A 26,600-nucleotide genomic window follows, 5' to 3' on the forward strand; every position below is an offset into this window, starting at 1 on the left:
ATGGGAACTTAGGCTGTTTCTAGCATTGTTACAAACAGCTACTCTGAACATCTTGAACATGTGTTCTAATTTACATAAATATATATGTCTTAAGAATTCAAGAACAGGTAGTTTATTTGAAAGGCAATCCCCAAAAGCACTGATAAAGGAGTGAAGAAATAAGACAGAGAAGGGAAGACCTGGCCAGTGTGGCTCAGTCGGTTGGATCATCATCTGGTACATCGAAAGTGTAGGGATTCTATTGCCCATCAAGGCACTTACCCAGGTTGTGGGTAGAATCCCTGGTCAGGGCATGTATGGCTTTACACAATGAAAAACAGATTGAATACTGAAAGGACACTTTTTTTGTTTGTTCTAGAAACAAACAAAAAACAGAAGGGAAGAAACCCAGTAATATTTGCTTCATCAAGCACTTTTCCACCATGGGAAACTGGAAAACATTTCATTGTTCTTTCACTTGGAGAACAAGGGTGTTGGGGTATTTATTTGGCAGCTCTCATCATCCACATATTGGGAGAAGCTTCTGGGAGGTTCTACAGCCCTTCCAGCCTGCCCTGCATATGGACAGAGCAGCCCTTGGCAACCAGAGGAAGCCCTTAGGCAGTGAGGTGAAGGTGTTAGCAGTTGGCAGTGGGCTGACACGCATTGCAACAGTGAAGGCCAAGCGAGGGTGCCATCCCCGGGCAGTATCTGCACCAGGGCAGTCTATCTACAGAGGACTCGGGCATGCACATCTTCAATTGTAGCAGATACTGCCAAACGGTTTTCTAACCTGTTGTACCAATTTCCATCCCCACTGGCAGCCTAGGAGAATTTTCGGTGTTTTTTCCAGCACTTGGTATTGAGAGACTTTTACTTTAAGCCATGTTGGTGGACATGTAATATGGTGTTTTAAACTTGTAAGTCCTGGATTACTAATAATTTTAGGCATGTTTATTTTAATTTTTTATCCTTACCTGAACATATGTTTCCACTGATTTGAGAAAAAGAGAGATCTATTGGATACAGAACATCAATCAGGGTGCCTCTCATATACAACCTAGGCTTGTGACCTGATGGAAATCAAACCAGCAATCTCTATATATTTATATTTTTATATATATTTATATATAAAACTTTAAAGATTTTATTTCTTTTTAGAGAGAGGTGGAGGCAGGTAAAAAGAAAGGGAGAGAAACACTGGTGTTGGAGAGAGACGTCCCAACAAACATCAGTCGGCTGCCTCCCACACACCTGCAATTGGGGTCACATCCACCACTCAGGCATGTGCCCTGAATTGGGAATCAAACTGACAACCTCTCAGCTTGCAGGGTGACGCCAAACCCACTGAGCTATATATACCAGCCACCTTTTGGTGTACAGACAAACAGTCCAACCAACTGAGCCACGTGAACGGGGCTTAAGTGTCTCTTTATATAATTATTGGACATTTGAGTTTCCTCTGTGAAGTGCCTGCTCTCCTATTGGGATGTCTGACTCTTTCTTACTGACTTCTAAGACATTTTATGTATTTTAGACTCGGGCCCTTTGTGTGTCATACGTGTTCCAAATATTCATGGCTCTCCTTTTACTCTTTCTCTTTTTTCCCCTTTCACTCTCTTATTCATTTCTTTTGATACACAAAGTTCTTAACTTTAATGTGCTCTAATATATAACCTTTGGGTCAGTACTTTTTCAGTCTTCAGAAATATTCCCCATGATTATGAACGCATTACTCTATATTATTTTCTAAAAGCTTTACTGTTTTGTCATTTACACTAAGGTCTGTGACACATGCAGAACTTATTTTTTTCTGTACAACATGAAGCAGGGGTCAAGAATTAAGCCTCACCCAAATACGTATCCAATTACCCCAGCTCCATTATTGGAAATATCACACACACTTATGTTATGCAGAACCAGTCTTGTCACTGAATCAAATGTCTATATGTGTATAGGTCTGTTTGTGGGTTTTCTGTTCTGTTCTACTGGTCTATTGTATATTTTTGTTCTAATACTACATTGTTATGGTCTTATTGAAGGTATTGATGGTTGACCCAGCAAGTCCTCTCATCTTGTTCTTCTTCATCAAGAATAGCTTGGTGCCCTGGCTGGGTGGCTCAGTTTGTTGAAGCATTGTCCCATGCACCAAAAGGTCACAGGTTCAATTCCTGGTCAGGGCAATCTCTCCACCCCCTTCCCTTTCTTCTCTCTCTAAAATCAGTGAAAACATATCCTGTGGTGAGGATGTTAAAAAAAAAAAGAATGGCTTGGCTATTCTTTTATTTCTTTTTCATTCTCATACAGATTTTAGAATCTGTTTGTCAAATCCCCAAAACTGAAAGGAAAGAAGAAAGGAAGGAAAGGAATCTGCAGGGATTTTGATTAGAGATTTGATTAAATCTATAGATTGATATGTAGAGACTTAAACTCTTTATAATATTAAGTCTTTTAACCCTTTGATTTAGGTATTCATGAATTTAACAAAGTTTATCGTTTTTTTCTGAGTCTTGCATAACTCTTGTTAGATTTACTTCTTTGTACTTGATTTTTGATCCTGGAGTAAATAGTATCTTTTTCATTTTGTTTGTTGTATTTTGTAGAAATACAATTGATTTTTGTCTACTGATACAGAGTCTAAGAATCTTGCTAAATTTTTTAAAAAATCTTTTTATCCTCACCTGAGCACATTTTTTTCATTGCTTTTTTTAGAGAGAGAAGAAGGGAGAAAGGAAGGAAGAGAGAGAAGTGTCAGTGTGAGAGAGAAGCATCAACTGGTTGCTTCTCTTACGCATCCAGACAGGGATCAAACTCACCTAGACTGGGAATTGAACCTGCAACTCTCTGGTTTCGGGACAATGTTCCAACCAACTGAGTCCCATCAGCCTGGGCCTAAATTCTTAAATTAATTCTAATTGTTCATCTGTGTACTATCTTAGATTTTCTATGTATACACAATATTGATTTTTGTATGTTCATATTATAACTGACCACCTTATTGAACTTTCTTATTTATTCAACAATTTGAATATTGGAATTCTTGGTTTTTTCAAGGTAAAAAATCCTATTAACTTATAATTATGAGGGTTATTTCTGCCTGGAGAAGCAGAATAGGGTAGCTGTTAGGTTTAAGGAGTCTGGAATCAGGCTACCTGAGTTTGAATCCCAACTTCATTACTTACTACATAACCTTATGTAATTTGCTTCATCTTCTGTGACTCAGTATCATTAATTATAAACCACTTCATAGGTTGATGGTAAAAATTAAATGAGTTAATATACTTAGAACTGTGCCCATTGTATATAACAAGCACTCAGCTCTTGTCACCTTTTGTCATTTTATCTATTATATTCATTCCTTTCTAAATTTTCACTTCATAGTTGTTTTTTCTTATTTTATGGCATTGACTACCTTTCCAGCATAATGTTGAAAAGCAGTGGTCCTTTTCAGCCTCACCTGAAACTTAACACTTTGAAATATTTCCTTCTAGTTCTTTCTTGTAGATATTATTGTTTGTTTTATTTTTCATCTGATGGACTTGTGAATCTGTGTTAAACTCTTCAAGAGGGAGATATTTCTCCAGAGGAAACTCTTTTTTTCAAACTCTGTTTTTCACATAGTGATTGCAAACATGAGTTACTTGTTTTAAAACATCACTGAGAGAGACCCTGTTGCAGAAGAAGGCACCAGCCCTTCCACCTTCCACAGCTTCATTGGCGTAGCGTTTCCGAAGAGGTGCCGTTCAACAGCCAGACTGCTTTCCACGGTGGCTGTGCCAGTTTACATTACACCAGCCACGAATGAGGGTTCCTTTTCCCTCACAACTTCTCCAACATTTGTCATTACCTGTCTTGTTGATAACAGCCATTCAAACGGGTGTGAGGTGGTATCTCATTGTAGTTTTGGTTTGCAGTTTATCTGTTGGCCATGTATCTGTTGGCCATTTGTGGGTCTTCTTGGGAGAGGTGTCTGTTCAGGTCCTCTGCCCATTTTTTAATTGAATTGTTTGTTTGGTGTTGAGTTGTGAGTTTTTTATATATTTTGGATATTAATTCCTTGTCAGAGCTGCTGTTTACAGATGTCATCTCCCATTTGGTCAGTTGCCTTTTTGTTTTGTTGATGGTTTGTTTTGCTGTGCAAAGCTTTTTAGTTTCGTACAGTCCCATTCATTTATTTTTGCCTTTACTTCCCTTGTTTTTGGGGTCAAATTCATAAAATGTTCTCTACAACCAAGGTCCATTGGTTTACTACCTATGTTTTCTTCTATGTAATTTATTGTTTTAGCTCTGATATTTAGGTCTTTAGTACATTTTGCATTAATTTTTGTACATGGGAACAAACTTCACTTATGGTCCAATTTCATTCTTTTGCATGTGTATTTCCCCCTTATTACTGCCTTTGCTGCATCCCAGAAGCTTTATCATTCTCATTGGTCTCTAAATTTTTTTAAAATATTTTATTTATTTATTTATCTTTAGAGGGGAGGAGAAGGAGAGAGGGAGAGAAACATCAATGTATGGTTGCCTTTCGTGCGTCCCCTGCTGGGAACTGGCCTGCAGGGAACTGGTCTGCAACCCAGGCATGTGCCCTGACTGGGAATCGAACCATCTGGTTTGCAGGCCCGTGCTCAATCCACTGAGCTACTCCAGCCAGGGCCTCTAAATATTTTTTGATCTCAACTTTTATTTCTTTGGCCCAGTCATGTTTTAGTAGTGTTTTGTTTAATCTCCACATATTTATGGGTTTCTTTAGTACCTTAGTAGTTGATTTCTAATTTCAAAACACATGGTCAGGGAATATGCTTGGTATGATCTCAATCTTCTTAAATTGGTTCAGACTAGTTTTGTGACCCAACCTATGGTCTGTCCTTGAGAATGTCCCATGGGCACTGGAAAAGAAAGACTAACCTGATGTTCTGGGATGAAAGGCTCCATATGTCAATTTTATCCATTTGATCTAATGTGTCATTTAAGGCTGATGTTTACTGATTGACTTTCTGTTTGGATGATCTATCTAGAGCTGTCAATGGGGAACTTAGGTTCCCAACCATGACTGCGTTTTGGTCTGTTTCTCCCTTTAGTTCTGTGAGTAGTTGCTTTATATATTTCGATGTTCCCTGATTGAGTGCATATATATCAAGAAGTGTTATGTCTTCTTGATGTAGCGTCCCCTTTACCATTATAAAATGTCCATCTTTGCCTCTTGTTACCTTTGTTATCTTGAATATATTTTGTCAGATATAAGTGTGGCTACACCTGCTTTTCTGTGGATGTTATTTGCTTGGAGATTCATTTTCCACCCTTTCACTTCGAATCTACTTTTGCCTTTGCAGCTTAGATGTGTCTCCTGAAGGCAGCATTTGGTTGGCTTTTCTTTTTGTATCTAATCTGCTACTCTGTGCCTCTTTATTGGTGAATTCAGTACACTTACACTTAGGGTAATTATTGATGTATGAGGATTTTCTATAGCCATTATATCCTGTTTTCTGACACTCTATGCCTCCATTCCTTTGCTTTGTATTCCTGTCTGTTGTTTTTGTTTGGTGATATTCCATATACCTTAACTCTGTTTTCTTTTTTGAGCTATGTGTCTCAGTGTTGGGTTTTTGTGTGTGGTTACCATTAGGTCTCTAAAAAAGAAAGTTTCGTGTATACTGTATATATATGCAGTTTTCCTTTTGAATGCATCTGATCTCCATTCTCCTTTTCAAATTCAGACCTTTATCTGCCTTTCATGGTTTTTTGTTGTCACAAATTATACCTGCTCATGTTATAAGTTTGTTGGTGATCTTACTCATAGTCTTGTGACCTTTTGTTCTTTGTTTCAGTCAAATAACGTTCCTTGAGTGTTTCCTGCAATGGCAATCTTCTGGTAATAAATTCCCTCAGTTTCTGTGTGTCTGCAAAAGTCTTTATACCTCCTTCACATTTAAAGAATAATTTTGCTGGATATATTATTTTTTTTTTAGATTTTATCTATTTATCTTGAGAGGAAGGGAAGGAGAGGACGAGAGAAATATCAGTGTATGGTTGCCTCTCATGAGTCCCCTGCTGGGAACTGGCCTGCAACCCAGGCATGTGCCCTGACTGGGGATCAAACCGCGATCGTGTGGTTCACGGGCCCGTGCTCAATCCATTGAGCTACACCAGCCAGGGCTTGGATATATTATTCTTGGTTGGTAGTTTCTCTCTTTCAGTAGTTAGAGTATTTGGTTCCTCTTCTGCCTTGTAGAGTTTCTGCTGAGAAGTCCAATGATAACCTGAGGGGCTTTGCTTAAGAAGGTCATTCCCTTCTTTTCCCTAGCTGCTTTGAGAATTCTTTGTCACTACTTTTTGACAGTTTTAATAAAATATGCCTTGGAGAACACCTCTTTGGATTGAGGTAACTAGATGTTCTGTTTGCTTCTCAGATTCAAGGATCTATTTTTTTCCATAGGTTGGAGAAGTTCTCATCCATTATGTGTTTGTACAGGCTCTCTGTTCCCGTCTCCCTCTATTCTTCTTCTGGTATGCCTTTATTCTTAAATTGCTTTCCCTCTTGGAGTCAGAGAGTTCCTATAGAGCACTTTCTCTTTTTTTGTGCTCAGATCTCTCTCTCCTTCTGTCTGTGTCATTTCTAGTTTTCTGTCTTCAATATCACTAATTCTTTCATCCATCTGGGTCATCTCTATTTCCTGTGGTTGCTAGTTCATTCCTCATCCCTTTTATTGAATTCTTCATCTCCTGGCTTTCTGTTGGTTATTTTTAAAGTTTCAGTCTCTTTGGTAAAGTACTTGTTTTGTTCACTAATTTGTTTTCGAAGTGCATTAAATTGCCTGTCTGTATTTTCTCCCATCTCATTGAGCATTTTCAAAACTGCAGTCTTGACTTCTGTCATTTATATCACATATTCCCATGTGTTCAAGTTTGCTTTCTAGAGATTTTTCATTTTTTTTCCTGAGAGGCCTTGCTAACTTAGCTATTCATAGTATTTGAGGGTTTCTTTTCTGTCCTGGTATCTATGTATTGGTGGCCCAAAAAGGGACTTTTTATATTCTCCAATAGGTGGTGCTGAATCACTAGTTACTTTAGCTCTGTGGAATCCCAAAGCTGACTTCCCTGACCATCAGTATAGCCCTGATGCTTGGGGGTGGGGTTGTGGGGAGCAATCTGGACACCTTCTCTGTTTGGCATTCTCGGTAATGGCGATCTTGGACCTTCACAGGGCACCCCCATCGTGTGCCCCAGCCGGTGATCAGTCACACAGAGCACCCTTTACTCAGGGGAGATAGTGATTCTGTAGTAACAGTTCTTGGGTTTGCAGATACTGTGCTCTGCAACCCACCACCAAGGGCAACTGGAGGTGAGTTTTGGGAGTCTGTGGGTTGGCAGGGTTCTGTGGCTTTCTTTGCTTGCCTGGAATGGCAACAATCCAAACAGCTATGGCAGACCCCTGATCTATGTGCTTGCCCAAGTTCCTGGGCTCATCCACAGTTTGCACTGTTCACTCCTATAGGAGTGCTCACCAAGTCTCTCTGCTCCTCCCAGCTGAAGGAAGTGCCAGCCACTGCTGACTTCCTTCTCTCTCCAGCTGAGCCTACCGTGAGCTCCTGGCTGCGGGGCTACATCCATGGCCAATTCAAGCTCCCCTCTCCTCTCACCTCCTCTGTTCTCACTTGCCCACCTTTAGATGCTTCAATGTGTGGACCCCTCACGCATGCCTGTATGTTAAGCACAGAATCTTTTGGTGACTTATAGCTGATGAACTTACTGAAATTACAGGGGGAGAGACCAAGGGGATCTCTCATACCACTGTTCCCCTGACATCATAGAACAGCGATTTTCAACTGGTATGATGCAAGAATTTTTAAAACCTGCAATACCTGACTATTTAGTCCGGCGCACTGTCCTCTTTTCTCTTAGACTGTCAGATAACAAAATGACAACAGCCAACACCACAATAGTTTTCCAGTGTGAATGAGTCAAAATTACACCTATTTTTGTCAGATCAGCAAAAATATTGTATATTTTTAGGTATACTGCAGAATTTTAGTAATTATGTTTGCCATGAGATGAAAAAGGTTGAAAATTGCTACCTACCTAAACACAGGCCAGTCAGTACAACTGGACTGAAAAAAAAATAACACCTGACTCCTCCAGCTGTTCGTAAAATCAAATTAAGCAGCCATCACTCTCTTGATAGGTGATGTCTTTTGAAATAGCCAGAGCATTGTCCATATGAGAACTGCAATCTCAGACAACAATTGGGCCAAAAAGTGGTGGGCAGTGGGGAATGTTGTGGAAGACGCATGACAGTAGTGACAGGTCACACCCAGAAAGGTGTCATTTTCTGAGTGCACTGGGTGAGTGTAGGGACAAGCAGAGGCTTTGGTGTGTAGTATATTTGGGACTGAAGCACATGCTCCATTTCACTAGCTTGTTAGCGGTCTGTGAGTGGTTGTGGGAGGTGGATCCACAGCAGTCCAGCAGGACCAAACAACAGGAAACCGCCTGAGATGTTAGGCACTAGGTTAGTTGTATCTGGTGGTGACTTAGTGCAGGTCTGAGAGGAACACAAATACCCCTTCTCTGGACCATATCAGACCTGACTGATTCTTTCTCATTTGAGAAGGAATAAACAGGACCAAAGGAAACATGGAAAACAGAAAAAGAGACAATCATCTGAAATCAGAAGAAATTCATCTGAAAATGTCTTACAGAAATTACAGAATATTTTAGAGAATCACTTGGTATGTCAACATGATGCCAAAAGAGATGACTTCTGTGAAACAGACAGAAACTGATTAAGAAGAAAGCAGATGCTGTAAGTAATTTTTAAAAAATGGTAAGAAATGAGAAAGACTTTTAAACTCTCAGGAAAATGAGGAATAAATAATATTGGAGGAAATTAAGAGCAAAACTGACACTGTAGTTGTAATGCTCGAATTTATGTAGTTCAGGTGGTATATCCTGTAGGAAGGCAGTCTCAATTCTATAATGACTCAAGGAGTATATCTGTGTCCTTTTTATGAAAAGAAAAATAACTGAAGACATACTCCAGCTTACATGGAACATAATTAAAAGTTCAAGAACATGAGTTGACCAACAGCCCTATGTGGCTAAACTCATCCCAGATATCCATAGGAGTATCATTACATCAACACAATCTCTATTTTTTAATGACAGTCATCCTAACAGGTATGAGGTTATATCTCACTGTAGTTTTTATTTTATTTTTTAAAATTATTGGGGTGACTCCAAGCACACATCATCCACAGAAAAAGCAGGTGTACTCATATTTATATGACAAAATAGACTTCAAGATAACAAAGGTAACAAGAGACAAAGATAGACATTTTATAATGATAAAGGGAACCCTACATCAAGAACACATAACACTTCTCAATATATGTGCACCCAGCCCTGGCCAGCTAGCTCAGTTGGTTAGAACATTGTCCCAATACACCAAAGTTGCAGGTTCTATCCCGGTCAGGACACATATAAGAAACAACCAACGAATACATAAATAAGTGGAATAACAAAGTGATGTTTCTCTCTTTAAAAATCTATTTTAAAATGTCTTAAAAAGAAAGTAATTTTTGACAAAGGAGCCAAAAATACACAATGGAGAAAAGAAAGCTCTTCAATAAATGGTGCTGAGAAAATTGGAAAGCCACATGGAAAAGTGTGAAATTCGACTACAGTTTGTCCCCATGGATAAAAATTAATGCAAAATACCTTAACTGGTGTGTTTCAGCGGATTGGGCACCAGCCTGTGAACCAAAGGGTTGCAGGTTCAATTCCCAGTTAGAGCACATGCCTGGGTTGCAGGCCAGGCCCCAGTAGGGGGCGCCCAAGAGGCAACCACACATTGATGTTTCTCTCCCTTTCTCTCTACCTCCCTTCCTTTCTGTCTAAAAATAAAATAAATAAAATCTTAAAAAAAAAAACTAGAAGTGTTTCTTTAAAAAAGTTAATGCAAAATTAGTCAAACACCTAAATATAAAATCTAAAACAATAAATAACACAAAAGAAAACATAGGTAGTGAACTTAAGGACCTTGGTTGTAAAGAACATTTTATGAATTTGACCCCAAAGGCAAGGAAAGTAAAGGCAAAAATAAATGAATGGGACTATATCAAACTAAAAAGCTTCAGCAGAGCAAAACAAACCGTCAACAAAACAAAATGCAACCGACCAAATGGGAGATATCTGTAAACAGCAGTTCTGACAAGGAATTAATATCCAAAATATATAAAGAACTCATAAAACTCAACACCAAACAAATAATCCAATTAAAAAATGAGCAGAGGACCTGAACAGACACTTCTCCCAAGAAGGCATGCAAATGGCCAGTAGATATATGAAAAGACACTCAACCTCACTAGCTACTAGGAAAATGCAAACCAAAACTACAATGAGATACCACCTCACACCTGTTAGAATGGCGGTTATTGATAAGACAAGTGAGAAGTTTTGGAGAGGTTGCAGAGAGAAAGGAACCCTCGTTCACAGCTGGTGGAAATGTAGACGGGTGCAGCCACTGTGGAAAACCAGCTGGTGGTTCCTCAAAAAACTAAGAATTGAGGTACCATGGACTCAGCGATCCCTCTCCTGGGAATCACCTGAAAAACTCAAAAACATTTATTTGCAAAGATATATGCACCCCTGTGTTCATTGCAGCATTACTCATGGTGGCCAAGTCATGGAGACAACAAAGTGTCCTGTGATGGAGGACTGGGTAACGAAGATGTGGTACATGCGTACCATGGAGCACTGCTTGACCCTGCAAAAAGGTGAAATACCGCCGTTTGCAACCACATGGATGGACCTTGAGGATATCATGCTATGAGAATGAGTCAGAGAAATCAAAGAATCATCTGATTTCTCTCATGGGTGGCATATAAAACTGAAACTCATAGACACAGACAGCAGTGTGGTGGTCACCAGAGGGAAGGGGGTGGTGGGAAGGGTGGTGGCAACTGAAGGGTGGGGCCTCATATACTGTGCAAAAAAGATGGTTTGAGTTTGGGTGGTGGACGTACAGTACAATAAGCAGGTCTTATGTCATAGAAATGTATACTTGAAACTCATATGATCCTATTAACCAACGTCACCCCAATAAATTTAATTCAAATACTTTTAAAAGATTTTTTAAAAATCACCGTTCTAGCAGATGATTTGAGTGGGAAGTAGGGAGAGGCTGCACCTGGCTCTCTTAGCCATTTCAAGCCAATGTTCTCACCCAGAGTTAAATATTTGTTTTTAGGCACTCACACCCTCCTAGGTAGCTTGCAGGCATGCAGCTGTGCAGCAGAACAACAGGTGTCCCTTTGCCAGCCTTCTTCGTAGGCAGAACAGATGGCCAGGAATGGTGAACTCAAGGGCTCAGGGACCCAAAGATACCTTCTAATAGCCAAGTGGGAGGCAAAAGCTGCACTGGATCAGAAGTGAGGGAATCTGGGTTCTCAGGGAGTGTCACTGGCCAGCTGTGGTCAGTGTTGGGCAAACCCTGTTGCCTCTTAGAGTGCCATTCTCCTTATATCTAAAATAAAAGATTGGACCAAATGGTCTCTAAACTCCTGCAACTCTAGGACTTTTTTTAAACCAGCTGGTCTGAGTATCTGTGATTAGAAACCTGTTCCCTGGGGCTCCCCTATGCTCTGAGAGTTTGCTGAAAGGGAGGCTGAGGTAGGAGGTATATCTGTGCTGGGCATGTGAGTTCCCGTGCTCAGCAGAGCCTGCCTGGGGGGACCCCCTGGAAGAGCAAGGTGGGGGGGTGCCTGGCACCCTCCCCTGGGACATACACCCTCTGGGGCCACCCTGAGCCTTTCCCAGGCCCTGTCTCTGTGTAACCGAGTTGGCAGACATCAAAGAACCCCCATTTCCTGAGTCCCCTTCAGTGGATTTGTATTGAAAGTAAAAATAGGGAAAGGAAGTAAAACATGTTTTCCTCTGAGACTACCTCTGGGGCGCCAACACTGATAACGATGGCTGGCTGGCTTTCATTTGATAATAAATGCACACTGGGTAGTTGCTGTGACGCTTGTCATGACCAACCTGCTTGCAACCCCATACCCGAGGGAAGGTGGTGGGGGTAGGAGTGTACAGGCAGAGCAGAGGTTTATCATTTATCATCGACAGGAGAGCAAGAAGGTACTGCCGGGAAACCCAGGTAGGCTGAAGCCTGCCCTGAGTCAGAATGAAGCCCAAGGTGCTGCTCAGGTGTTGGAGGATGTTGGGGGATTATAAAGTAAGCCTTCTGGGCTTTGGCATTTCTGTACTTCAGACATGACCCTGTTCTGGAGTCCCGGAATGAGGGGAGTGGGCATGTGCACAGGTGTGCATGCCCCCCTGCTCTCTTGTCCCTTCTCCTCTCGCCCCCTCCTTCCTTCCTGCTCCTGCATCCCCTGCCCGTAATATTTGCTCTAGGAAGCTGACAGCAGCTCTCTCCCTAGCATGTAGGCTGTTCACCCCGAGTACTTCCCCATGGCTGTCCAGGAGAACTTGACAAACGGCTTAGAGGTTTGTCTCACCAGGGCTGTGCTTGCACTCACGGGCAGAAGGGAGTGGTGGGAGGGACGAAATCCCAGTGACAGAAAATGGGTGCAGGTCCATTTGTGTGGTATGTCTTCCCTGTCTGTTCTTGGCCTTCCAGATGGACATCGGTCTGGATGTGACCAGTCCCATTGCCTGAGTGGATTGGCATCTGGCCTGTGAGGAAAGCCCCGGCCGTCTTGTACTGGCCTTCCTTCAGACTAGCCCAGTGAGAATCGGACAAACCAATTTTTTCACAGCCTTTTCCTCTTAGTTTTTCAAGAGTCTGGAAGGAGGAGATTTGAGTTGGGATGATACCATCATTCTGTCACTTCTAATTTTACTCTGTTAACAATTTTTTTGAGTCCTGTGGGTAGAAGCTTTGATTTTGAAAAATTACGCACTTTTAAGTTTTGACTCCTAAAAGTAATTTCGGATCAGCTGTAAACAATTCTCAAAAGCGAATATGAAAGAGGGACTGCCTAACCAGGCTTCCCCTGGGGACCTGGAGTCCTGGCTCCCTTCACAGCACCTGATTTCAGAAAGACTTAGAAGGGTGTGCTGGGGATTGGGGGTGGGATGAAGGAGAAAGCAATTAGTTCCACACCAGCCCATAGAGCAGCCCTGCCACTGTCTCCTTTCTCCCTCCCCCCCCTCGCTGAATCCGCCTGTCACTAGAGAGGAGCTAGGAAGCCTGGTTGTTGGGCAGTTTGCACAGTAGAGTTTCACGGTTTACCTCCTCTTGTACCACGTGGTTACTGCTTTCAGTGGATTCCCTTCTCAGGTGCCAGCACTGACTCTGTCTTTCTCGCTTTCCCTTCCAGCATGCAAACGCAAAGAGCAAGAACCAAACAAAGACAGGAACAACTCACAGAAGAAGTCCCGCCTGGTGTTCACCGACCTCCAACGCCGAACACTCTTTGCCATCTTCAAGGAGAACAAGCGTCCATCTAAAGAGATGCAGATCACCATTTCCCAGCAGCTGGGCCTAGAGCTCACGACCGTCAGCAACTTCTTCATGAACGCCCGGCGCCGCAGCCTAGAGAAGTGGCAGGATGACCTGAGCACAGGGGGCTCCTCATCGACTGCCAACACCTGTACCAAAGCATGATGGAAGGACTCTCAGCTGGGCACAAGTCACCTCCAACCGAGGACAACAGATTCCAAAAAAAATACAAAGGAAAAAGACACCGGATTCTTAGCTGGGGCCCTTCACTGGTGATTTGAAAGCACAATTCTCTTGAAAAGAAACTTCTAGCTGTAATCATAGGCCAGGTGTTCTTTTTTATTTTGTTTTTAATGGCTATGGAGTCCACGTGCAAGCTGAAAATGAATCTCTTTGAACCGGACATTGTCCTCTGAGCATGCTAAGCATCTCAGAAGCCCAAATGGGGCCTTCCTGGAGCAAGTTCATTTCAGTGTGGTGTCAGCCAAGCTCAGGACTGATTAAAATATCAACAGTCCTATTTCATTCAGGTCCTATCAACCTCTTACAGACCATGTTCCCAGATGGAAAGGTGGGAATTTGGCCTGAGTTTGGGCTCCCAAGATGCTACATTAAGAGAAGAATCTAGCAACCAGAATGACCTCATTTGCTTTCCAAGTGCTTAGCCTCATTCCACCACAATACACCAAAGTTCACAGCCATAACATAAAGAACATCAGAGTGATAATTACTGAGCACAAGTTTTAAATATGGAAGTCAAAAAAAATCTAAGGACCTGTGTTTCCAACTCAGGCATCTTTTCATTGAATGGTTTTGAAAGCTTTAAGTTGATCCAGTTTACAGTTTTCTTTATCTTCTGGAAATCTCACGTGGTCTTGGATCCATCAAAACAACAAATCAGTTCACTTGAGCTCAAAGTATCAAGCACAACAAAGATGAACAGAGTAGTAAAGAAGGTTTTGGATTCACCGCATCTGGATTTTCAAGACGCCGATAGTGAAGTCATTAGGGAATCATTGGGAATACGACTTCAAGCACATTTTGCAGTTTGCTACAAATTCTGTTTGTACATAATGCAGACGCACACTCAGGAGGCCAATTTAACTGTTACGGTACATGGAGCAAATGCAGCATTAAAAAAAGATCTAGATTTTTTTAGATCATTAGCGTATCCTTCTTGGTTGTTAGTCACCTGGTTCCTCCTATTGTGCATTCTGACCGCCTCGTAACTCATTCTCACTCTTTCAGATTTGGGTAGTTCTTTCGTCCATCCCATTGGTAGGGATATTTTCAGTGTTTTCTAGCAAGAAAAAAAAAATAAAGAATTCAAATCATCATACATGTTACCCATCTAGTTCTAAATCTCTTCCATTGTTGTCATCCTAGCAAAACAGCTGAAATAAACTGGAGAAAACACAGCACACCAAAGAAGCAGAATACTGCAAACCAAAGACATTCACTACTTGCCATTTTCTAGCCTACAAATACTGTGATTACTTTTAGAAATCAGAAAACCTCTGCAACTCCAAATGGCATTCAGCTCTTGCATTTGGCTCACTGTCAGGCTGAGCGGACAGGTTATGCCAAGGACATTTAGCCAAGCCACCAGGGAGTGGCTTTGCCACACCACTGTGGTTTCTGGCTGTCACCTTCCAACAGCAAGCAGGAGGGCGCCTACAGAACTCTGGGAGGTTGCGAAGGTCACAATGTGCATATTTACCAGTGAATGGCCCCAGGTGGGCACCATGGGGGTGTTCAAAGCAAGCCAAACGCTGCAATGATTCTTTACAGACACTTGAGACTGACTTTTTTATGAATTACTTAATCGAAACCAAAGAAACTTTTTCTGCACCTACTTCTGCAACAAACAGAACTGTCCCGCTAAGATGAATAAATAAATACGTAAATCAATGAAGATCACCAACAACAAGAAGGAAGCACGCCAAAAAACCAACCAACAAAAAACAGCGAGACACACTGTGTTCAAACAGACCTCTTGGGACATTTTTTGGAAGCAGATTTTAAAGAAAGGGTTGAGACAAGAATGGAAATAAGGAAAAGCCTCACTGGCTGCTGCTTCATTTGACAACTCACGCGGTAATCTTAAAATTGAAGATTGTCTTTAATTTGTGCCTATGCAGTTTTTCAAAAGAACACGGAACAGAGCAACAGAAACCTCAACAGCTACAATACCAAAGATGAGGATTTCTCACACCTTTTGTTTCAGTTCATTATGTCCTCTTGCCTGGCTAACATACTAGTAGCGCCATTGATCTGTGTAAAGGTAATCAATTTTGTTTCTGAGCAACGAAAGGAAAGGGTCATTTATTTGATTTTATTATTTCCCTTTAATTTTGTTTTATGGCTTTCTACCCCAACATGGAATCTCTCAACAAGTTCCATAAACTCCAAGTTTAAGATGTTGGGATAGTGACAGATTCTCTTTTCTCTACTCCACAGAGTATGGGGAATAATATTGTCACTTGAATGTTCTTTGCTTTTCTTTTAGACTTAAGGTTCCTTCTGTGTTCAGTCTCATCATCAGGGGAGGGAAGAGGAATGAGGGTCAGGGTCAGGGGTCTTGGTGACACATCCTTGCCCGAGCCACAGAACCAAAGAGTTTATAGAGGAATTGATAGCCTCGTCTTCATATGATTGCTACATCCTAACAGGGCTTCATTTGGGGGTGGGAGGGTAACATGTAAAAATAATTGCCAATTTCTACTTTTCTATTAGCTTTTTAAAAATCAGCTGTAAAGTTGCATTTCTAAAAAAAGATATATATATAATATATGAACACATATATAGATTCAACTTGACATTGGTGATAACCCCAAAATTATTGCTGTCCAAATTCATGTCCTGTTTTTGTCAAGTGCTTCATTTATTAAGTATTCAGTTCAGAATTTTGCTCATTTCTCATGCCATCCCAGAGTTCATTTGCCGCTGTGGATGATTTGGAGTGTTCAGATTTCTGTGGAAATTCCTGGGAAAGGTTGAAAGTCAAGTTCACGCATTTCAACATTTAAGCTGTTAAGTGGATTCATGGTGGAAAGGGGGTTTTATTTGTATTTGAAGTCACCTCTAATCTATGCCTCAACCATGACCAAGGTGGTAAAGGAGGTTCATGCATCAGACCCACCCCATAACCAGGCCAGGGCCAGTGTGGGGCTCATCTCCTATAACTGCCGGAAGGCTCAGTGGTCCATTCCCACCAGTTATGGAGATGATGCCAGCCCTGAAATATGCCCTACAGGAGTTTCCCTGCCCCATCAGGGTGCTCCGGATCCTCCTCAGTGAGTAGATCCACTAAAGGAACTCCTCACAGGGCAAGTCCAACTCCCATAGCACTGCGTAGATCATGTTTCCTCAGGGTGGTAATTACCAATTTGTAACCACAGCTGGCACTGGGGTGATGCAGGGGTGTTGTTAGGGGTGGGGTGGGTATGTTGGTCCTGGAGAGAAAACACCAAGCAGGGTTTGGGAGGAATCCCAGAGTCCTGCACCTGGGAGCCCCATTGTCTCTCCTCCCATCTCTCCCTCCCACCATGTGGGTCTCCCTTTGCAGGGGCAGCAGCCATGGAGCCGTGAAAGAATGTGACTCTCCATAACTTTTGTCATTCATCCTACCTGGGGATATTCCTTGACTTTTCCCTGCGTCTCTGTCTCTTGCTCATACTCCATGTCTCCTTTGTCAAATGACCAAAAACAAAAACAACAAAAAACAAACAAACAAAAAGAGAGAGCTTATTTCAACAGGGGAAGGCTCCAGATTGGTTGATAAAAATGACTTCCAACTTGCATGTTTCCAAATGAATTCTTGTGACTCGTGGCCAATGGAAATGGTTGTTCTTACCAAGAGTAGATTGAGGAAACAAGCCTGTCTGGTTTGATTAGTGATTCTTCAGTACTCTGATCTCAGCATTCGAGTCTCTGGCACCCTCTGAAGATGTCAGCACCAAAAGGGGCTGCCTTGGTGGCCTGAGAGTTCAACATACATACACCCTGTGTGTTCCTGGTGACCTGAGGAAGATGTTAGTATGTAAGAAAGGCAAGAACTTTCCTCCAAGGACTTTTGATAAAGATCTCACCACATAGCATCATACCAGAGAGAAATGCTTGCTTTTAGAAAATTATGTACATGCATATATAAATACATGTCTGTATCTATATATCTGTGTATCAAAAACTTAAGCCCTACAGAATTTCAATTTGTTAAAAATCTGAATGAAAAAAATCCCTGCAAATTGAATGGTAACAGAATTTCACCCATAAGTTTCCTCAAGCATTTTTAAATCATATTTTAAGTTAATAATTTCAGGGGAAAAATCATCATTTGATCTTGTTGTGGTGTAGGATCCATTTCCTCAATCCCCAGGAAGAATTCTAGGCACGCCTCAGCCATCAGCAACAGAAGGGACAGTTCTGAACCAAAATTCACATTCTTAAGGCACCAGAAATCTAGAGGCTACTGAGTGGAAAAATACTTTTCTTTATTTCTTTAGGTAAAGAGACTTGCTTTAATTTTATTTTCAATGTGATTTTGGTACTGGGGATAGAATTCTTTCACTCCAGAAAATTTTTATTAAGAGCCAATATTTTTTAAAAGGAAAACAGCAACAATAATAAAAACTCAATCCCTATATTAAAGGCTTTTTGAAATGTAACATAGTGTGTAGGTTATATGTACCACTTCAAGGTACAGGTGAGGAGGAGGAGTGACGGACCCAGCCTGGGGCTTTGTCTGAAGAGCACTGGGACCTCTCCTTCTCTATCCTCCACATCTCTGGGCCTGCAGGCTCTTGGCAATGATATGTTTAGGAACCTTAAGCTAGTTGTCATTTAAAACTAAAGTAAAATAAAAATCAGGAAGGTAAATCATACACACACACACACACACACACACGCATTTTTGTAAGTCAAACAGTGTGTTTTAAAGTCAAATATTAGTACCTTTTATATAATCAACTATTTTTACCTTATCTGTGCTGGATACCCACCTATTAATGCCAACAAATTAAAGATGAATGGATTTTTTTAAACCGCTGTCACCTGGATCTACAGGGGATGATACTTCCCCACTTGAAAATGTTCACAGGATTATTCAAGTGTCCGTGTGACTATCACTAGCATAGCATCACAGCACTATGCCTTTGCAGTGAACTCTGGTTTCTAGGAAGTTGTAGAGCAGGAGTTTTTTCAGGTATCCCCCCCAAAAAAAAACAACCCAAAACAAAACAGGCTGGCCTCCTGTGTTGTTGAAAAATAATGGAGAAAATAGAGAAAAAGAAATGATACATGTGGTTCAGGTGGACCCCAAGATCCAGACACGAGTGTACTATGATGATAGTTGTCCTGATTCCTAACAGACTGAGCTGATTTTTTGTTGTTGTTGCTGCTGATGCTGTGATTCAGACTTGTTAACCTACCCAGGAGTGAGGAGGAACCAGGAGGTGGGGGCGGGGGGAAGGGCTGGTGCCTGTAACTTTCTGATCTTTACCTGCAGGACTTCGTAATGTTGTGCCCTTCCCTAAGACTAAGTTACCTCTCAGACAGCAGATTCTAGTTGTCAAAAAAGGCCACAAAACCCTTACTCAAGGAAAAAGGGACGCTTGAATTTGTATAAGTCTCGTAAGTTAATGACATTGGCTCTAAATGTAGCTGCCCCAATGCCCATATTCTGCCCACGATTCGTTTCTTTCCAAGGGCAGGTAAAAAGGAGGGTTTGCTTATTTGTGTTAGGGAGTCTCAGAATGCATTATAAAATGCAAAATAATTATTAAAATAATATATGGTTTCACATAGGTAGACACAAAGCTTCTAACAGAGGCCTTATAACGGATGGGCCGTTGCATGAATCCCACAGGTACTAGAAATGCTCATGGTTCTCAGATGCCAAATTGGCCAGTTAATCCCTTTTTAGTAAAGATAATGTGTGTAGGAAAAAGCACATTGCTACTGGTTTGGTCATCCCATGGAAGTCTTCCACTCTGCTCCATCTTTTACAGCAGGCGTTTCGGACAGTATAAACCTTCGTAGATAAGCTTGTCTAAAACCTAGACAGTCAGTCTGTCAGTCGGGTGTAGCCAGATTTACATACATCTCTCCATGTGTTTTCATAGACATCCTTACAGCAACACACTTTACCGTGCGTGTGTAGACTGCGCAGACTCGTGTGTGCAGACATCGCCATACTGTCATCTGTTACAATAAATAAATTTTAAATGATCATTTCACATGCATGTGGAACTTCTACAATGTACATTGTTTTCATTATTTATTGTAACACTAAAAACTAAAATGCAGGGGGAAAAAAGAGTATCCCAACATCTTCCTTGTGTGCACTTGGAACTGCTTTCATTTGGGCACATCCAAGATCAGCTCAGACTTTCAAGAGACCTTGGATTATGGAATCATCTGTGTAAGAACGGTACATATGCTTGAGTACTTCGGTTGAATAGCTTTATTCTGGATCTCTCATAACTAAAGCTAAATCCAAAGACCTGAAAAGGGACAAGACAGAAAAAAAAAAACAAAAAAGAAGGAAAAAAATAGCAAAACAAAGTACAAACTAATAGGGAAGAAGTGGGCCCTGGTTCCCAGGGCTGAGACAGTGGTGACTTGATGTTGTGGGAGCTGGGCGAGCTAGAGGGGAGGGGCGGTGATTTTATTTCATGCTTGTCACATCGGAATGGTCTTTACGAACATGAATAAGTTTTAGAGGTTATAATTTCCTGCTTTATTTTCATTTAGACTATTGAAGAGGTTAATACATTTTGTCCATCAAAAAATGAAGACAGTAAAAAAATTTGTTTTTCTTGTCTCTTTGGGTTATGACCCAACAAGCAAAGTACAATTAATGTAATTAATTTATTTAAATTAGTTTCTAGCACAGAAATGTATAGGATTCGGGTAATTATTTAATCATCTTTCCTTAGTTTGACTTTACTCCTTGTGCTATATCAAAACCTAGACCAGCGAGCGGTGTGCATCAGTGATGCAAAAATCACTTGTAGAATTCTCTTGAAGTTTAGTTTGCTTTATAAAGCAGTAGCATTCTGTTACAGACAGGGAAGAAATACAGGTTACAAAAGAAAAAAGAATTGAGTTATGTTTCCTTGTTGAATTAACTTTAAAAATAGTTTAAATAACAGTTATTAAATTATTTAACTTAAGTTCAGAGCCCCACGTGGTACCAGGAGAACTTCACCTCTTAATTATTGGGGCCCACAGAGTCTTCATAGTGTAACTTATTTATTTAACTTATTCAGCATCTGTGAAAGGTGCACTGTATAGTTTATATTTTTTATTTAAAACAACAGAGAGTACTATAGTTTGTTTGCAGTCAGAACAACAGAGCAAAGTTTGTGGACAAGCAATGATGACCCAACCTGCACCCGTGCATTCAGAAAACATAAGCCAAGACCCTGCTTCGCCAGCCTGGATTTCGGGGCTTCTATACAGAAACTGGAAAAATACACTAAAAAAAATCATAACAACAAAAAGAGAGAAACCCTTACACTAGCTGCTTCCAAGAATGAACTCTGTGTGTGTGTAAAACAACGAAACAAAAAAGGAGGGGAAAAAAGCAGAAAAAAGGAAAAAAAAAAGGAAAAACTTTCTATTTCTAGTGAGAACCAAAGAAGGCTACCTCACTGACTTTTTCCATTTGTAATTTTAATCGTGTTGAGACACCAAAGATACCAAAGATTTCTTTCTCTGTGCGGTCTGCATTTTGCTTGTGCTCTTTTATAATTTTAACTCTTCTCTCTGACACATGGTATGTACAGCCACAGCTCAGATTCCCCACAGAAAGAATTGTCTGTGCGACAGCGGCTGCCAATCAGAAAGGGATATTTTCTGTGTTCCTCTCATTCGTTCACTGTCCCGGTCACATGTTCAGGATGCAAGTTCCAATGCTGCTGTAATTGGATTCCTTAAATTCCAATTCCAAATGGGCAAAGAAGTCTGGTTGGAAGTGGCCTTCCATCCTAGCCGTGACCTAATTCCTGCTGTGGAGCTATCCGGGTAAAGATTTCCAACTACTGGACCATAGAAACTCTAATCACTGAACAGCAGAGGTAGAAGGGGCCTTAGAAGTCATTCAGTCCACCACTCCTGGAGGCCTGGAGGAATGAAATAGTTATCTGAGTTAAACAGCTACGCAGAGGCAAAAGCCTCCTGTCCCAGGGTCCAGTGCTGCCTCTGCACGAGATGGGCCACCCATGGGCAGAGAGCAAGGTGGCAATCCTTTAGCAAGAAGTAGGGCCTGGGACTTATCACTTAACATTTTCAGTGGGTAAAAACAGTCCCAGGAATTTCAGTGTTTGTCTAGTTACAATCGCACCAGAACGACACACAGGGTCTGTGGCTGCAAAGGTGGCCAGGCTTGAAATGTTGGAAGTGCACGTTGATCCAGGGGGGTCCCCGCTGAAGTTCCCCATGACAAAGTGTGGCGTGCACACTCCTTTCATGCAGTGAGAGGAGAGAGTGGGCCTGCTCGGTTTAATTATTATGGATCTTTTAGATCAGTATCAGAGAAATTGGATCACTGTTTGCACATGTGACATTTCAGCTGTTCAGCTTTTCCCTTTTCCTCTTGACTTGTGTGTGTTTGTATTTCATTTCTAGTCCAACTCTGTGTTTCTGAGAGAAAATGAAGCCTTACATTTAAGATTATTTATTGTAAATGAAAGATGACCCAAAATTTCAGAGGAAAGGATGAGTCAGTTTAAGAAATGATTACTTAAGTTGCTTCTCTCTTCCCTTCTTACTCATGAAATTAATTGGTCTTCTTTGGATTTCATAAAATAATTCAGTCCCCATTAAGACCCATTCATTAGAGTGACTTGTATGTTAGCCAATGAATCATTCTCAGCGTCCGACCAAGTAAATTTGAGACACGTGCAAAGGCCCGCCCTCATCTTTGTAGCTCTTTACTGAGCACTACTATTTTGTATTTCGCATGATGTGGTTATCTCTGAGCTTTCAAAGGGACCATTTAGACAATGAAGCTAAGAAGGAAAAAGACCAATTAGCACGTGCCTCGACAGAGTGTAGCTGGTAGAGGAATTTAGAAGACAGATTGGCCTCTGTTAGGAAACTCACTCACCTCCTTTCTGTAGTGTCCAAGCACCAAAGTGACATGTCAAAGTTCCCTCCTGTCCAAACAAGCTGAAAGCTCCGTCTTCCCCTTGTCCATGGCAGACTTGTAAGGCCTTCCTTCCAAACAGCAAATTGCATTGGTTTTCCTGCCCAGTTCCTACTGGAACCAATTCACAGAACACCTGGGAGGCACAATAAAGATCTGACCGTAAAGCATCAGAGCGCTCCCCCAGGAGCCAACACCGCCCTCCCACCCCCAGGCCCCTACAAGAGGGAACCTGAAGAGGATGACGGCAGCCTGAACACAGAAAACATCCCTAATTGGCAGACCCCTTCTCAGCAACCCCCTCAGCCTCATGCTTCACTTGCAAAGTGTGACATAACCACAGGACGAGTGCCTTGCTTGAACCAAAGCAACGATTTAGCCAGTCTGGACCTCTCTGCTTTTTTTAATCCTTCCTGTGAATACCTCAGCTTCAACTGGGCCTCCATAAGGTAAATTGGTGGGCTTATTGTACTGTGGTGCTTTGCAATGCAACCCTGCAAAGAACAAGATTTGTACTAATACCAAAGGTTCTCTCTCTGTTCCTCTGCTCCCCCCGCCCTTCCCCCTTTTCTAGTTCTTCATGGTTCCAAAGCTTTAATATGAACCTGGGCATGTTGGCAATGCAGACCGCGCAATTCCTTACCGAATTTTCTCAGATATACCTCATAGATAATAGTGTTTAGAGTAATGTTATTATAGCGTATGTAATAAATTATTCACTGTTTCTTTTGGTAACTGTGATTTAAAAAAAGAAAAAAGAAAAAAAAAGCTTTATACATTTTAGGTTGTGCTTTTGTAATAGACGAAAAGGTGCGCTTAAAAAACAATGTATGTTCTTTTTTTTCCCCCTTTGGATTTTATTTATTCTGGATTGGGGAAAGTTGCAGAATGAGCCCAAAGTTTACAGTTTCATATTTTGCTGAAGAAACAATCTGTGTTCATTTGCTCTGCTGAAAAAGAAATGATTATTTTCTACATTTGTGCTACTTGGTCTGAACAATTAATTGTTCTGTGTTAACAGTGTAGTATTATAATTAGCAACTGCCAATCAGTGCTATAATTTTATGCATGAGGCTAAAAAGTTAGCAGTGTGATGCATTGTGGTCTTACTAGCAGCATTTCATTTGGAACTAGACCCTCCCCTTTGGTTCAATGGACTTTATTTATGCATGGGCGCCGATCGTTTGTTAGCAGTCGTGGAACAGTTGTGTATACATTAAACTGTGAACATGTCCACAGTTCAGCCTCAGACGGTGGTCATAATGGTTTTGTTGGGAAATGTCTCACCTCAAAAATACCTGTACATCTGTTGGATTTCAGAATGAGTCAGATTGGACCAGGTTCAAATTTTATGAGAAAGGTCATTCGGAGCTTGAGTTAGCCTCCTTGTGGTCCCCAACTGGGATCCTCAGGACCCAGCTGTCTCACACTATGCGAGGGGGGCTTGGAAACAAGCACTGAAGGACAGCTCAACTCTGCATTTTCAGTCTCCACTAAAAGGCATCAGTTTGGCTTTATGTCCGTGACCTCAGACCTAACTGGCCATGTACATGGACATGTGAATTCATCCCACTCAAGCCTCTCCTGGATCCCTGCTTAGGAATGGCCACTTTGATTGTGCTTGGTTTCTTTTAGTATTTTGTTGTCAGGTCAGTTCCCAGTAGAACCTCCAATGGCATCAATATCAATAATTATTCTATGGCTTTTTTTTGGTCCATTCTCTTGGACAACTTTACCAACTATTCCCGTGATTTGGGCAAAAATAGATGGCCGTTCCCACACCATCACCTGTGTAGCTATATCATGCTTCTTCCTCCCTTGGGTCAGAGATGACTCTACAACTCACTCTTTCCCTGCTGGACAGTGTCACCTCTATCCTAAGTTGTGGGGGGAGGCGGTGCTAAAGGAAGCTTTAAACCCCAGTTTAGGGAAACCATTTTGGTTTAAACTCCCCAGTTATCTGAGGCCTATCTCAAAAAAGTATTTTTCAGTTGCATTGGATTGGGCCAACTTGTACTGTCTTATATTTCGGTTCTGAGACCTACTCTCAAGTTTCATTCCTATTTTCCAAACCGAAATGCTTGACATAAAGCCAAATCAACTGCCCAGCACACTGTGCACAGGAGACTGTAGCGCAGTGGTGGGAAAGCAGAAGTCTGCTATGCAAAACATCAGAAATCACCAACAGTAGAGCATTCGCTGTACCTGTCAGTGAGACTCTGCTGGGAGTGCGCTTTCATTAATAACACAAAGAAACATTTGTTTGGCCTTATAAAGTAGATTGTGATCATGAAAGCTTTGTAATAGATAGCTGCTTTTTTTAAATTTTTCCCCATATGAACCTGCCAAAGATGGAAATGGATACAAGAGTTTTAAGTTGGCTTAGGTAAGACAGTTAATGATTGTAATAGTGTTTAATCTTCCAGAAAGCTTTATGTGTTCTTCTGCAATAAACCGCATCGATTATTTGTTTCAGTCAAGTTCTCCTCACACTCACAAACCCACAAACTATTCCTCCTGATGCAGATACTGTAGTACCTGCAAGGTTCAAATGCATTTTCCATCCGAAGCAAGCAGAGGAGTGTCTGAGATGTGAAGGGGCCCAGCCCTTTTCATTAGGAGCAACACCTGGGTCTGGCCCGCTAAGATTTGCCAAGAAGACTTGTCTCATGAAACCGGAGGTATATTTTGTTATGCCATCTCATGTCCTTTTTTAAAATTTGTTTTTAAACTTTGTGGAAAGTGATATGTTAAATCAAGTGTAAGCTGAGTTTCCCAGACAACTGACATAGCTACATGGTGAATGTTATTTTGTTATTAAAGGGTTTTTACTCGATGCTTTGTGCCCGTGGGTGTCCTTTTCCTTGGAGACACAGAGCTGTGGAGTTGACCTCAGCTTGGCCTGGATTTCGCTCCTGCTCACGGTGGGAATGTGGGCCTGGCCTGGGAAATGAAAGGTCAGGGGCTAGAAGGTAGATTTTGGCACTAGGAAGAGATCTCCATAACTATCTGTTTGTTTAAACAGAGCTGGGCCCAAACCTTCTCACTTCACCCTGTCTTGACCCCAGCACTTCTCCAAGATCCCTTGGCCTTGAGCACATGCCAGCATGATGGCAGGCTCCCACTCTTACAGAAAAGGCAAGAAGAGAAAATAGTAATCCTCAAGCTTCTGCGCCCCACCAGACACGGCACTCACCTTTCCCCAAGCTGGGCTCCATCAGCCAAGGCCGTGGGTGGCCCACCTGGTTGGCTTTGCCTGTGCCATCGCCAAAAGTGTCTTCCTCCACCTTGACTACTGCAAAGGGTCCAGATCCCCATGGCCCAAAGGGGAGGTTCTTTCAAATCCAGCCCCCCTTATCACTCTTCCTCTGCACACTGGTTTAGTTATTCCATCTATAGTTTGTGCAGATGATTCTTTGGAAAACAAAGAAAGGGATGGATGGGTTTTTCTGTTGTTTAGTTTCTAACTTATGCTTTAGCTATTCCCAGGTCTTTGGTCTGGGGAAATACAAGTGGGGAGAGGAGACCCCGCTGCCTCTCATGCCTGGCCGCTCTCTCCAGAGCCATTAATGCTGCCCATGCTCTGCGTCTTGCTTAGGGGACAGGCTGGACCACAGCTACTGAGCCAAGAAAATAGCCCATCAAGCCTACTTTATCTCTGCTTGAAAGACCTATTCAAAAGCTATAGAAATTGGGGGTTTCCCCTCCATTTTCCTTGCTTTGTCTCAATTTGGCATTTAGCTTAAGCATCCATACACTGTCTAGGACAGGTTGGGTTTTTGTTTTTTTCTTCAGATTATGACAGGAAACCTGCCACAATAGTAAGAAAAGTTAAGAATTCAAAGACTATTGGTTAGGTAATTATATCATTAATAGATACTTAAAGCTAAATTACTTCCTTTCTTTACTGTGTTGTTTAGTGCTACACTAGTCTAAATGGTACCAGGAAACTTCCTACCATGACAGGTTGTAAGACGCCTGGCGAATTGGAATTCCTAAAAGAAGGCT

At 41.6% G+C, this 26,600-nt stretch overlaps 1 protein-coding gene across 3 annotated transcripts in view; it reads left to right on the forward strand.

Moving 5' to 3' along the window:
* Positions 1 to 17,180, forward strand: part of ONECUT2 (one cut homeobox 2) — a 44,853-nt gene extending 27,673 nt beyond the window's left edge. Inside the window, exons 2-4 of one of the 3 annotated variants that reach the window (XR_005083448.2) lie at positions 8,591 to 8,782; positions 10,642 to 10,754; positions 13,320 to 13,407. Coding sequence is in view for 1 of the 3 variants with exons in the window: in XM_037151938.2 (XP_037007833.1) it covers positions 13,320 to 13,606 (287 nt within the window). In the remaining 2 variants the exon portion in view is untranslated. Of the gene's footprint in view, positions 1 to 8,590; positions 8,783 to 10,641; positions 10,755 to 13,319 lie in introns of all 3 variants that reach the window. The other 2 variants (XR_005083449.2, XM_037151938.2) reach the window with 2 other exon arrangements.
* Positions 17,181 to 26,600: the final 9,420 nt, after the last annotated feature.

This window comes from Artibeus jamaicensis, unplaced genomic scaffold (assembly GCF_021234435.1).
Source record: "Artibeus jamaicensis isolate MK-2021 breed Jamaican fruit bat unplaced genomic scaffold, CSHL_Jam_final contig_354, whole genome shotgun sequence".
NCBI classification, from domain to species: domain Eukaryota; kingdom Metazoa; phylum Chordata; class Mammalia; order Chiroptera; family Phyllostomidae; genus Artibeus; species Artibeus jamaicensis.